At 47.6% G+C, this 12,804-nt stretch overlaps 1 protein-coding gene across 5 annotated transcripts in view; it reads left to right on the top strand.

Annotated features, from left to right (window-relative positions):
- Positions 1–12,804, top strand: part of LOC120920264 (NACHT, LRR and PYD domains-containing protein 3-like) — a 68,870-nt gene that overhangs the window by 46,266 nt on the left and 9,800 nt on the right. For 4 of the 5 annotated variants that reach the window (XM_040332243.1, XM_040332241.1, XM_040332239.1 and 1 more), the window contains exon 9: positions 11,875–12,039. The exons of the other annotated variant lie outside the window; for it this stretch is intronic. In XM_040332243.1, coding sequence (XP_040188177.1) covers positions 11,875–12,039 — 165 coding nt within the window. The remainder of the gene's footprint in view (positions 1–11,874; positions 12,040–12,804) is intronic. 5 annotated transcript variants of the gene reach the window in all.

Raw genomic sequence — 12,804 nt, 5'->3', positions numbered from 1 at the left:
AGGATTCCAAAGCCTCTTCCCATTCCTCATCCTTCAGGGGGCCCAACACTCTCCCCCAGTGAGGTTTGAGTTTATACGCCAATTTGGTTGAAACGGGGGCAATCGGCATACCGTAGAAGGCCAACATTAATTTGCGGGGGTCAGTACTTTTAAATATAGCTATAAGTGGATTAGGGGCAGACTGCTGGGTGGACTCCAAAAACTGAGCCGGGACCGCGTGTCTTACCTGCAAGAATTGAAAGAGCATGTGTCTGGGGAGTGAAAATTCTTCGCTAAGCGTGGTGAAAGGTTTGAGGGTTCCGTCGGCGAACAGTTGGTGCAAGTAGAGAATACCATGATTAGACCAGCGGTCTGCATCAAGTAGGTGCAGAAATTCTGACAGTTTTATTGTGCCATAACGGAGTATAATCATTGTAGATTGGTATCCCTAGCTTAGTAGAAGCCAAGTCCCATATGCGTCTGTAATGATACAGCAGGGTCTGTCTGTCGTCCCCCAGTCCCACAACACTAGAGCCCATAGCCAGCGCGTAGATTGGGTCCTCAGTGCGTCAAGTCCTTCTCGGGCAAAGCAGCTGGAGAAATGGCTCCTTGTCCGTCTTGTCGATATGGTACAGTTGGGATAATTGTGAGGTGATATAGTAGAGATTAAAATCAGGGAGGGCGGTGCCTCCCAGGTCTGTGGGGTTTTTAAGCACCTGCCAAGCCAATTTTATGTCTGTTGTTTCCCCATACAAAAGGTTAGAGAAGGGCCTCAAAGGATTTAAAAGGTTTCAGGGGTAAGTACACCGGGGAGTGCCAGAGAACACGAGGACCATTTTAATGGACGTTCACCCTGCCCCAAACCCCCAGTGGCAGACAGGCCCAGGTCCGTAGTTTGGATTTAACATGGAAAACTAGGGGGTCTAGATTTAAATGTATATAATCCGTCGGTGCTCGGGATATGCAGATCCCTAAATATTTGATGGTACTTACTCGTTGTAATGGCAAACTGTCCTGAAATTGAGTCAGTGGGAAGCTGTCAAGAGGAAGAATCTGGGACTTACCCCAGTTGATTTTTAGCCCGGAAAAAGTCCCAAACTGTTCGATTGTCTGGAGGGCCGTGTGTAGAGAGGGGCCAGAGTTTGCCAGGTATAGTAGTGTGTCATCCGCATACATGCTGATGTTTTCAGTCAGAGTGCCACAACTCAGTCCCCTGATCTCCGGGTTAGCTCGAATGGACATGGCTAAGGGTTCCGCAGCCAAGGCGTATAGTAGTGGTGAAAGAGGGCAGCCCTGTCTCGTGCCTCTGCTGAGGTCAAACATTCGAGACGGCCAGCCATTGGCCATTACCCTGGCCGTGGGTGCCTGATACAGCAGTTGGACCCACTTGACGAATCGTGGTCCAAAGCCATATCCCTCCAAGCAGCTCCAGATATACCCCCACTCCACCAAATCAAACGCCTTTGCCGTATCTAGTGTCACCACCACCCGTGACCCAACTTCAGTATATGTAGCTTGCAAGTTTATGTACAGTTTGCATAGATTAAAGGAAGTGTTACGGCCCGGCATGAAGCCTGCTTGATCTGCGTGTATGAGGGACAGAATGACGGTTTAGTCTAAGGGACAGCACCTTGGCCAGTATTTTTATATCAATTTGTAGTAGAGAAATGGGGCGGTAGGACTAGAAGTAGCTCGAGTCCTTTCCAGGTTTGGGGATAAGGACTATAGTCGCTTCCCGCATAGAGGGGGCAGTGTAAAGGTTTCAAATAGGTGATTAAATAGTGCAAGCAGTTTGGGAGTTAGTAGTGCACTAAATTTAGAGTAAAATTCCACAGGGAGACCGTCAGACCCCGGGGATTTGGATCTAGCGAAACTGGCAATTGCAGTATCTATTTATTTCGTGGTAGGGGGTGCCTCAAGTGAGTCTACCTGATCCTTCGTCAATTGGGGAAAGGTGATGCTGCGAAGGAAAGCAGTCTGCAAGTCCGTCGGGTCAGTCACTGTCGTTTTATATAGATCTGCAAAAAAGTCCCTGAATTTAGAGGTTACACTACTTGGGTCTGTAATCTGTCTTCCCTCTGGGCCATGAAGGGTAATGACAACTGGGGGCCTGTTCTCACTATGCACAAGGTATGCTAGGAGCTTGCCTGCCTTTTCCCCATATTCAAAGAGTTTTTGTTTAGTATAAAAGAGCTTTTGACGAGCCTTTGTAAACTGTAGTTGAGTTACCACTCTGGTCTGCATTTTAAACTGGGCCACTGCTGCCGCGGTGGGATTGGCAGCATATTCTCTTTCAGTGGAGTCTAGCTCCGTCACCGCCCTGTCAAACGCACCAGCGGAGTCAGTTTTGATTTTGTTTATGCGTGATATCCGGGTAGTACGGGCGTACATTTTAAATTAATCCCAGACTGCAGCAACAGAGGCCGTGTGGTCATTTTCCAGAAAATATTGCCTCCATTGGGTGATGAGCTCATCATCCTCTGGCAGCAGCGTGAGCCAGAACGGGTTCAGCCGACATGGCATCTGCGGCTTCTCAATAGGGATACTAAGGGTGGCACAATATGGACTGTGGTTAGACAGTAACCTAGGCAAAATGCCATTTCCAGGACCCGCGGTGCCAGGGTGTGAGACACAAGAATAAAATCTATGCGGGACGTGGAATTGTGAGCAGGGGAGAAGCAGGAGTAGGCTCGAGTATGTGGGAAGTTGTCGCCACGTGTCTATAAAGGTGGAGATGAGTTTAGAGAATTTAGTCGCAGCAGCACTACCACCTGATGTCTGTGTCGTTTGAAGTCTGTCAAGGGCCGGACATAGTGTAGTGGTGAAATCGCCTAAACATATTGCCTGTACTGAGGGGTTGCAAGACATAAAAGGTAAAGCCTTCCAGAACCACTTCTGTGCTAAATGGAGGAGTTATGTAGTAAGCCATGAGAAGGAACGGTTCACCGTATAACTTAGCATGGAGAAATACATATCGGCTGTTGGGGTCAGTGAGGAGCTCACAGAGTTCAAAATGTACAGATTTGGCAATTAATACAGAAACACCCCTGGCAGAAGCCGTGTGAGTGGAGTGATACGCCCACCCAACCCAAGGACGGCGAAGGGCCATTTGAAGTCTGCCCTCGACATGCGTCTCAACCAGCACCACCAGGTCTGCACGTTGTTTTATAAGTAATGCAAGGGCAGCCGAGCGTTTAATTTTCTCGCGCAGGCCCCGAACATTCCACGTGAGGAATTTTATAGTTGCCATAGTGCTGTACATGGATTATAACCTCGCCTCAAGAAGACACGTATCCTGAGGTCTAGTGAAAAATATAGAATGTAACAGATCTGAAATGCATTAAACACTGTATTCAACATGTAAAATTCTTCCCTGATCGTTTTCTGAGACACTGTATGCACACTTAAAGATTGGAAAATAACTGTTTAACAATCCCCTCCCCCCTCCCCGCCTTACACCCACCCCAACTTGTGCAGCCATGATCCCTTAACAACTCTGTACCGCCATCTTGGAAAAACAGCTTCACATGTAAGGAGAAAATGAGGAACAGTCTTAGCAACTGGGTCAAGTAGTGGTTCCGAGTCCGCCACCATAGGCAATGATGAGGATGGGGCCTAGTTGTGTGCCCCAGCCAGTTAGCATGAGAAAAAAAGCAGGAAGACCCACTTTCTCTGTTCATCCGCATAGTCCTGGTTCCCAGCGGTTAGTGGGGCGTAAATTCGCTGCACTGTGCATGCAGCTTGTAGGACTAACGTGCCCTCGTAGCTCCATGTAACAAATAAGTTTAGGGGTATGAAAAAGACCCCCATGGGGGGTGATAAAATGTAGCAAGTCGACCCAAGATATACAGAGAGGAAAAAAAAGGGGGGCAAATAGGCCAGTTCTCTGAATAACATAACAGTGGCAGCGTGTATAGCAGAGGTAGAGGATTTTACCTGCCCCCCTGGCCTGGCCAAGGTATATCAACGTGGACCCAACAATGTGTGACCTAGGGTAGCAATGCAATAAGGATGATTTAAGGCAGGTCAAGTAGCAGTAAAAACAAGAAACAAAAGTATCTCGCTGTGTGGCTCACCTGGTGAACGGTCATTCAGCTCCTCCATGTTAAGGCCTGTGCTTCAGCCAGGAGATGTCCTCCTCGGGATCCTCAAAGAACGATACGCGTCCATCATGCTCCACCCTCAGGTGTGCAGGGAAAAGCATAGAATACTTCAGGCGACGGCTGCGTAGCCTGCGTTTGGCCTCCATGAAGTTCTGACAGCGTTTCTGTATCTCGGCCGAGAAGTCAGGGAATATTGCCACTTTGATGTTTCCTACTGGGATGTTGCCCTTCTCTCTCGCCAGCCTCAGCGCAGCATCCCGGTCTTTATAGTTTAAAAGTTTTGCGATGAAGGTAAGGAGGCTTAGCAGGCATCCTGTGAGCCCTCTCTACCGCCAGCATGAGGGAGAAGTCCTCCCGGACATATGTGGTTAGCAGGAGCTGCTCCAGGAACGACGTCGGGTCCTTCCCTTCCATTCCCTCCGGGAGACCAATGAATCGGAGATTGCTTCTCCTCAGGCGATTCACAGTGTCATCTTGCTTGGCGATAAACTGGTTAATCTGCCTCTGCATATGGTCAGATCCGGCCTGTAATGGCGGCAGGACGTTCTCCACTGTGCTGATGCGAGTTTCCATTTCTGTGACCCGGTCGCGAAGTTTCTGAAAATCCTGCCTAATCAAAGAAATGTCTACCTTGACCTCTTTAATCTGGGCAGTGAGGGAGGTCCTGCAGAGAGTAATCGCCTCCAAAAGTTTATCCGTGTCTCCCTGCCCATGCTCACCTCCCGTCTTCTCAGCGCTGCCATCTTCCTCAGTCTCCTCTCCCTCATTTTGGCGGTACTGTGTGAGCTTTACTGCGGTAGATTTTTGGCGGGGACATGATAGCGGGTGTGATGGGTGACTACCAGCTTCAGTAGGCTAGGAAGGGCGGAAAGCAGGCCTCCATGCCGGTAAGAGGAACAGGGCCCAGTGCTGGATCAGGGGTACCAGAATGGCCACAGACCTTCGTGTACATGCCAAAGCTGCAGTCTCACCTAAAAGCAGCCTCCGTGCGGGAGGATCGCCGCTCCGCTCGGGCCACCGGATGGCTGGAGGTCAGGTGTGGAGTGAGGAGGCTCCCCAGGCCGGCAACAGGGACGGGGCCTAGTACTGAGGCAGGGAGGAGGAGTACCAAGATGGCCGTGGACCTCCGTGAGTAGGCTGAAGCCGTGGTCTTGCCTGGATGCGGCCGCCATGCGGGGGGAATGCTGCTCCGCTTGGAGTACCTGGTTGCTGAGGATCAGCGGAGGCCTGTTGTGGTGTGAGGAATGTCTCTTGTCTGGTGGCAGAGACTGGGCCTAGCGCTGGGTGAGGAGGAGTGCCAAGATGACCACGGACATCTGTGGATAGGCCGAAGCCGCAGACTTTCCTCATTGCAGCCGCCGTGCGGGAGGGCCTCCGCTCAGGCCGCCGGATGTCTGGAGGGCAGGGGAGGCCAGGCAGAATATGAAGGGGGACCCCAGGCAGGTGGCAGATGTGAAAGGGAGGATCAGCAGAGTCCAGGATTAATAAGAGAAGAGGAGTAATGGACGGAGCCTAGGGTGCACACGTCCTACTCCATGCTGTGTCAGGCCATGCCCCTCCACGCCAAATTTTAAATAAAAAAACGGCATAGGTTCCCCTCCAAGAGCATGCCAGGCCCTTAGGTCTGGTATGGATTTTAAGGGGAACCACCTACGCCAAAAAACGGCTTGGGGGTCCCCCCAAAATCCATACCAGACCCTTATCAGAGCACGCAGCCCAGCCGGTCAGGAAAGGGGGCGGGGACGAGCGAGCGCCCCCCTCCTGAACCGTAACAGGCCGCATGCCCTCAACATGGGGGGTGGGTGCTTTGGGGCAGGGGGGGCCCTGCGGCCCCCACCCCAAAGCACCTTGTCCCCATGTTGATAAGGACAAGGGCCTCTTCCCGACAACCCTGGCTGTTTGTTGTTGGGGTCTGCGGGCGGGGGGCTTATCGGAATCCGGGAGCCCCCTTTAACCACTTCAATACCGGCCCATTGTCATATGATGTCCACAAAGGACCTCTACCGATCCGGGTGGACGTCATATGACGTCCTGGGCTTTGTGGGGGGATATCTGAATGATGCCTGCAGCTAGAGGCATCATTCAGATATCCTTCTCTTCTGCACAACGTAAGAACGATCATAGCGGCGGTTCCGCCGCTAGATCGTTCTTACAGGCGGCGGGAGGGGACATCCCCCCTCCCGCCGCCATCCGGTGCTTCTCCGGGCTCTCCTGTGCCATCGGGGGCCCGGAGAACGAATCGTCCGGTGCTGGCAGGAAGCATAGAGATGACTGGTGATGGTCACCAGTCATCTCTATGACCGTCGGAGGACCCGGGCGCGATGTGATGACGTCACGCCCGGGTCCCCGTAAGTAAACAAAGCCGCAATTGCGGCTGCTAAGCAACAGTAATCATGAGATCGGTGAATTTTTTTTCACCGATTTCATGCTTTCCAGCCTGGAGGAGAGATGTGGGGTCTTATTGACCCCGCATCTCTCCATAAAGAGTACCTGTCACACACATTCCTATTACAAGGGATGTTTACATTAAAAAAAAAAAAAAAAAAAAGTGTAAATAAATAAATATGTAAAAAAAAAAAAAATACATTTTTTTTTTAACGCCCCTGTCCCCAGTAACTTGCGCGCAGAAGCGAACGCACACGCAAGTCCCGCTGACATATGTAAACGCTGTTTAAAACACATATGTGAGGTATCGCTGCGTGCGTTAGAGTGCCAGCAACAATGCTAGCACTAGATCTCCTCTGTAAATCTAAACTGGTAACTTGTAAAAAAATTCAAAGCGTTGCCTATGGAGATTTTTAAGTACCAAAGTTTGGCGCCATTCCATGTGTGCGCAATTTTAAAGCGTGACATGTTAGGTATCTATTTACTCGGTGTAACATCATCTTTCATATTTTAAAAAAAATTGGGCTAACTTTACTGTTTTGTTATTTTTTTTAATTCATGAAACAATTTTTTTCCAAAAAAAAGGCGTTTGAAAAATTATTGCACAAATACCGTGCAAGATAAAACGTTTCAACGACCGTCGTTTTATTCCCTAGGGTGTCTGCTAAAAAAAAAACATATAATGTTTGGGGGTTCTGCGTAATTTTCTAGCAAAAAAATTTGGATTTGCACATGTAGGAGAGAAGTGCCAGAATAGGCCTGGTATGGATGTGTGTATAAAAGCCCTGTATGGAAGTGGTTAATAAGGGGCCCCCAGATCCCAGCCCCCCACCCTATGTGAATGAGTATGTGGTACATCGTACCCCTACCCATTCACCTGGAGGAAAAAAGTGTCAATAAAAAAAACACACTAGACAGGTTTTCAAAGTAATTTATTCGGCAGCTCTGGGGGCCTTCTTCCATTTTTGGGGGTCTTCTTCTGACTTCTCCACTCTCCGGTGCCTTTTGCCGGGCTCCTCACCCCTTATGGCGTCACAGTCCCATCATGCCCCGTCCTCGCTCGTCCCCACCCTCTTTCCTAAACGCCCAGGCTGCGTGCTTAGATAAGGGTCTGGTATGGATTTTGGGTGTTTTTGGCATGGGGGTTCCACTTAAAATCCATACCAGACCTAAGGGCCTGCTATGCTCTTGGAGGGGAACCCATGCCGTTTTTTTTATTTAAAATTTGGCGTGGAATTCCCCCTCATGATTCATACCAAACACTGTGCCTGGTATTGGCCAAGTCGGATCCCTGACAATGTCCCCTCCATAGAGAGGGGACATTGTCGCTTCTTTTTTGCGCTGGCTGCAATAGGAAAAACAAATTTTCCTATTGCAGTGAGCGTGAGGTGTACAGTACCCTGTCACAGAGAACAAGCGTGATTCCCGAGCTGGAAACACATTCTCGCGGGCTGTTACTGTATATTTAAAGGGTCACTAAAGGAAAACATTTTTTTTGCTGAAATGACTGTTTACAGGGTATAGAGACATAATAGTTAACTGATTCCTTTTAAAAATAGATAAACAATCATATAATGTACCTACAGTTTAGTTTCGTTTTTGCTGTTGTTTCCTGGTTCTCTGATGTACAGACACAAAGAGCCAATAGAGGGCAGTGAAGGTTTGGAAAACGAAACTGGATTGGTGCTGAGGAGTTTTAGACACACAGCAATCACACCTGAGTGAGTGAGAAACTTGTAAAGCGCAACGCATGCGAACTGAATCGCCTCTGGGCGCTGTATCCATTTCAATGAGTAAGGAACCCCTGGACCTCAGAAGAGATGGGTTTTAATCTTTCTCCTGAAGGCCAAGTGATCCGACTCCTGTCGGATGGTGGTTGGTAGTGCATTCCACAGCCGAGGTCCCTGGACTATGCACTATGGAGGCTTTTTCTTTTCTATGTAATGTGATTGCGGCCATTGTCTGGACACCTCGGGTGATATTGGAGATACTACCTGGAGGTCTGACATTCCGTGGCACAGTCTGTTTTCATCGGAAGCCGGCTTGAACTTTCTCTTGATGTTTGATTTCTTTTTTAAGATGACTTTGTTGCTCTTCTTGTTTATGTATTTGTTGCACATTATTAGGCAGATTCAGAAAGACTTAGGCTAGCGTATCTACTGATACGCCAGCCTAAGTCTGAATCTGCGCCGACGCAAATTTAAGCGTATTCTGGTAACCAGATACGCTTAAATTAGGCTAAGATACGAGCGGCGTAAGTGTCTTACACCGTCGTATCTTAAAGTGTATATTTTAGGCTGGCCGCTAGGTGGCGCTTCCATTGCGGTCGGCGTAGAATATGTAAATTACTAGATACGCTGATTCACGAACGTACGCCTGGCTGACGCAGTACAGATACGCCGTTTACGTAAGGCATTTTCAGGCGTATAGTTATTCCATCAAATAGCTGGACTAGTAATGTTAAGTATGGCCGTCGTTCCCGCGTCGAAATTTGAAAATTTTACGTCGTTTGCGTAAGTCGTCCATGAATAGGGCTGGACGTAATTTACGTCCACGTCGAAACCAATAGGTCCGTGCGGCGTACTTAGCCGCAATGCACACTGGGATATGTACATGGACGGCGCATGCACCATTCTTAAAAAACGTCAATCACGTCAGGTCACACTTCATATACATAAAACACGCCCCCCACATCCTCATTTGAATTAGGCGCACTTACGCCGGCCCCATTTACGCTACACCGCCGTAACTTAGCAGGCAAGTACTTAGTGAATACAGTACTTGCCTTGCAAACTTACGGCGGCGTAGTGCAAATACGATATGCTACGCCGCCGCAACTATGCGCCGCCGTACCTGAATTCAGCTATTTATGTTATACAGACTGAAGTAGCTGTGAATAGGTTTTGGAGGAGATCTGCCCTTCCTCACATGTATGAAAGTGTATTTTTGTAGTGAATGTAATTGTTATATCTGATCACTATTGGAGGCGTCATCTAGTATAATATGGAAGACTGCAACACTAGTATATAACATTCACACAATATAAATGTGAAAGTATAAAAATAAAAGTGAGACTCCTGAATGGATCACACCACCTCATCCACTTCTCATGTCACATTTAGTAATTGGGATCCACAAAAAGAGAAAACTTCCAATACAGGGAGTGCAGAATTATTAGGCAAATTAGTATTTTGACCACATCATCCTCTTTATGCATGTTGTCTTACTCCAAGCTGTATAGGCTCGAAAGCCTACTACCAATTAAGCATATTAGGTGATGTGCATCTCTGTAATGAGAAGGTGTGTGGTCTAATGACATCAACACCCTATATCAGGTGTGCATAATTATTAGTCAACTTCCTTTCCTTTGGCAAAATGGGTCAAAAGAAGGACTTGACAGGCTCAGAAAAGTCAAAAATAGTGAGATATCTTGCAGAGGGATGCAGCACTCTTAAAATTGCAAAGCTTCTGAAGCGTGATCATCGAACAATCAAGCGTTTCCTTCAAAATAGTCAACAGGGTCGCAAGAAGCGTGTGGAAAAACCAAGGTGCAAAATAACTGCCCATGAACTGAGAAAAGTCAAGCGTGCAGCTGCCAAGATGCCACTTGCCACCAGTTTGGCCATATTTCAGAGCTGCAACATCACTGGAGTGCCCAAAAGCACAAGGTGTGCAATACTCAGAGACATGGCCAAGGTAAGAAAGGCTGAAAGACGACCACCACTGAACAAGACACACAAGCTGAAACGTCAAGACTGGGCCAAGAAATATCTCAAGACTGATTTTTCTAAAGTTTTATGGACTGATGAAATGAGAGTGAGTCTTGATGGGCCAGATGGATGGGCCTGTGGCTGGATTGGTAAAGGGCAGAGAGCTCCAGTCCGACTCAGACGCCAGCAAGGTGGAGGTGGAGTACTGGTTTGGGCTGGTATCATCAAAGATGAGCTTGTGGGGCCTTTTCGGGTTGAGGATGGAGTCAAGCTCAACTCCCAGTCCTACTGCCAGTTTCTGGAAGACACCTTCTTCAAGCAGTGGTACAGGAAGAAGTCTGCATCCTTCAAGAAAAACATGATTTTCATGCAGGACAATGCTCCATCACATGCGTCCAAGTACTCCACAGCGTGGCTGGCAAGAAAGGGTATAAAAGAAGAAAAACTAATGACATGGCCTCTTTGTTCACCTGATATGAACCCCATTGAGAACCTGTGGTCCATCATCAAATGTGAGATTTACAAGGAGGGAAAACAGTACACCTCTCTGAACAGTGTCTGGGAGGCTGCGGTTGCTGCTGCACGCAATGTTGATGGTGAACAGATCAAAACACTGACAGAATCCATGGATGTCAGGCTTTTGAGTGTCCTTGCAAAGAAAGGTGGCTATATTGGTCACTGATTTGTTTTTGAATGTCAGAAATGTATATTTGTGAATGTTGAGATGTTATATTGGTTTCACTGGTAAAAATAAATAATTGAAATGGGTATATATATTTTTTTTGTTAAGTTGCCTAATAATTATGCACAGTAATAGTCACCTGCACACACAGATATCCCCCTAAAATAGCTAAAACTAAAAACAAACTAAAAACTACTTCCAAAAATATTCAGCTTTGATATTAATGAGTTTTTTGGGTTCATTGAGAACATGGTTGTTGTTCAATAATAAAATGAATCCTCAAAAATACAACTTGCCTAATAATTCTGCACTCCCTGTAGTGTAGATGATTGATCGTGTTTTATAAAGTGATCTCATATAAATGATTCCAATAAAGAGAAATGAGTTCCATTCATGTGCAGTGGTTCTCAACCAAAAATGATGATTTTCCAGGGGTCACCGAATCCTGGTCTGGTCCTGAAGCCTGCACCACTCTCCCAGCCTTTTTGCGGGCCACTCAGAAGGCCTATTCCTGGAGCCTGCGGCCGCCGAGCTAGGCTGTTCCTGTAGCCCACAGCCGCCCACTCAGCCTCTTTGCTGGCGCCCATTCAGTTCACGGCATGTTTGGGGGGCAGAGACTAGAGGTCAGCTGACTGGTGAGGAATGTGATGTGGGAGGGGATGAAGGAGACCCCATCTCCAGATTTTGGCATAGGTGTCACTGCTACGAGATACCATGAAGCCGGAGACACAGTGAGTAACACTACCTGTGAATATAGTTGCCATTAAAAGGACTCAGGTAGCGCTAAATGTCTGTGGGTTAGGGGCGCAAATTACTTGTCTTGCCTTGGGTGCTGACAACCCACGCTACGAAAATAATTTTACTGTTAGGGGTCCCCACAACTTGGGAAATTTTATCAAGGGGTCACGGCACTAGAAGGTTGAGAACCACTGATGTAGAGAGTAGAGAATAGTTCCATTCATTCCTGGGGGAGAAATTAATTTTCTTCTGGTAACATTCTTCGCTTCTTCTACAGATTGTCCTCTACTCACCTGACAGACAGTTCTTGCCCCCACCTGGCATCTGGAATAAGAAATAACCAGACACTGAGGACACTGGACCTGTATGATAACAATCTGGAGGGTCCTCATTTCAGGGATCTGATGGAAGCTCTGACAACAAGCCGGATAGAGGAATTACAGTGAGTATAACAGGACTGACTGAGACAATAATATTCTGGGACAGTTTTATATCTAAACCACATAAATAATATAGAAATATGAGTGTCAAATTCCATCTTTAGGCTCCATACACACTGGGCTTATAAAAAAAAAATGCCAGTTTCCTTGGTAGAAAAAAACATTCATATAGAGAGTTTATTGTACAAAGTTTGGACAAGTTTAGGAGAGTTTTTTGCTGCCAGAAAGCTCCAATCAGAAAAGTGAACCAGAAGGTTTTTTTTCTGCCTCTAAACGTTGAGTTCAAAATATATCTGTAATCGTCCCAATGTGTATGGACAGATAGGAACATGGAACTAGACTGTTACACTCTATTACCAAAAGTATTAGGACACCTGCCATTACACACACACATGAACTTTAATGGCATCCCAGTCTTAGTCCGTAGTAGGGGTGCAACGGATCAAAAAACTCACGGTTCGGATCGTTCCTCGGATCAGGAGTCACGGATCGGATCATTTTTCGGATCGGCAAAAAAAAAAAAAAATCTCCCCCACTGTAATATCCACATCTCCTCCCCCCCCCAACTATAGTACCCCCTCGGTGCAGACACCCCCCCTCCTCTTAGTACAGAGACCCCCCCCTCCTCTTAGTACAGAGACCCCCCCCTCTTAGTACAGAGACCCCCCCCCCCCTCCTCTCAGTACAGTGACCCCCTTCTCCGTACAGTGACCCCCTTCTCCGTACAGTGACCCCCTTCTCCGTGCAGTGACCCTTCTCCGTGCAGT

This window comes from Rana temporaria, chromosome 13 (assembly GCF_905171775.1).
Source record: "Rana temporaria chromosome 13, aRanTem1.1, whole genome shotgun sequence".
Classification (NCBI taxonomy): Eukaryota; Metazoa; Chordata; class Amphibia; order Anura; family Ranidae; genus Rana; species Rana temporaria.
The sequence above is the reverse complement of the archived record's forward strand: the minus strand, read 5'-3'. Positions and strand labels throughout refer to the sequence as shown.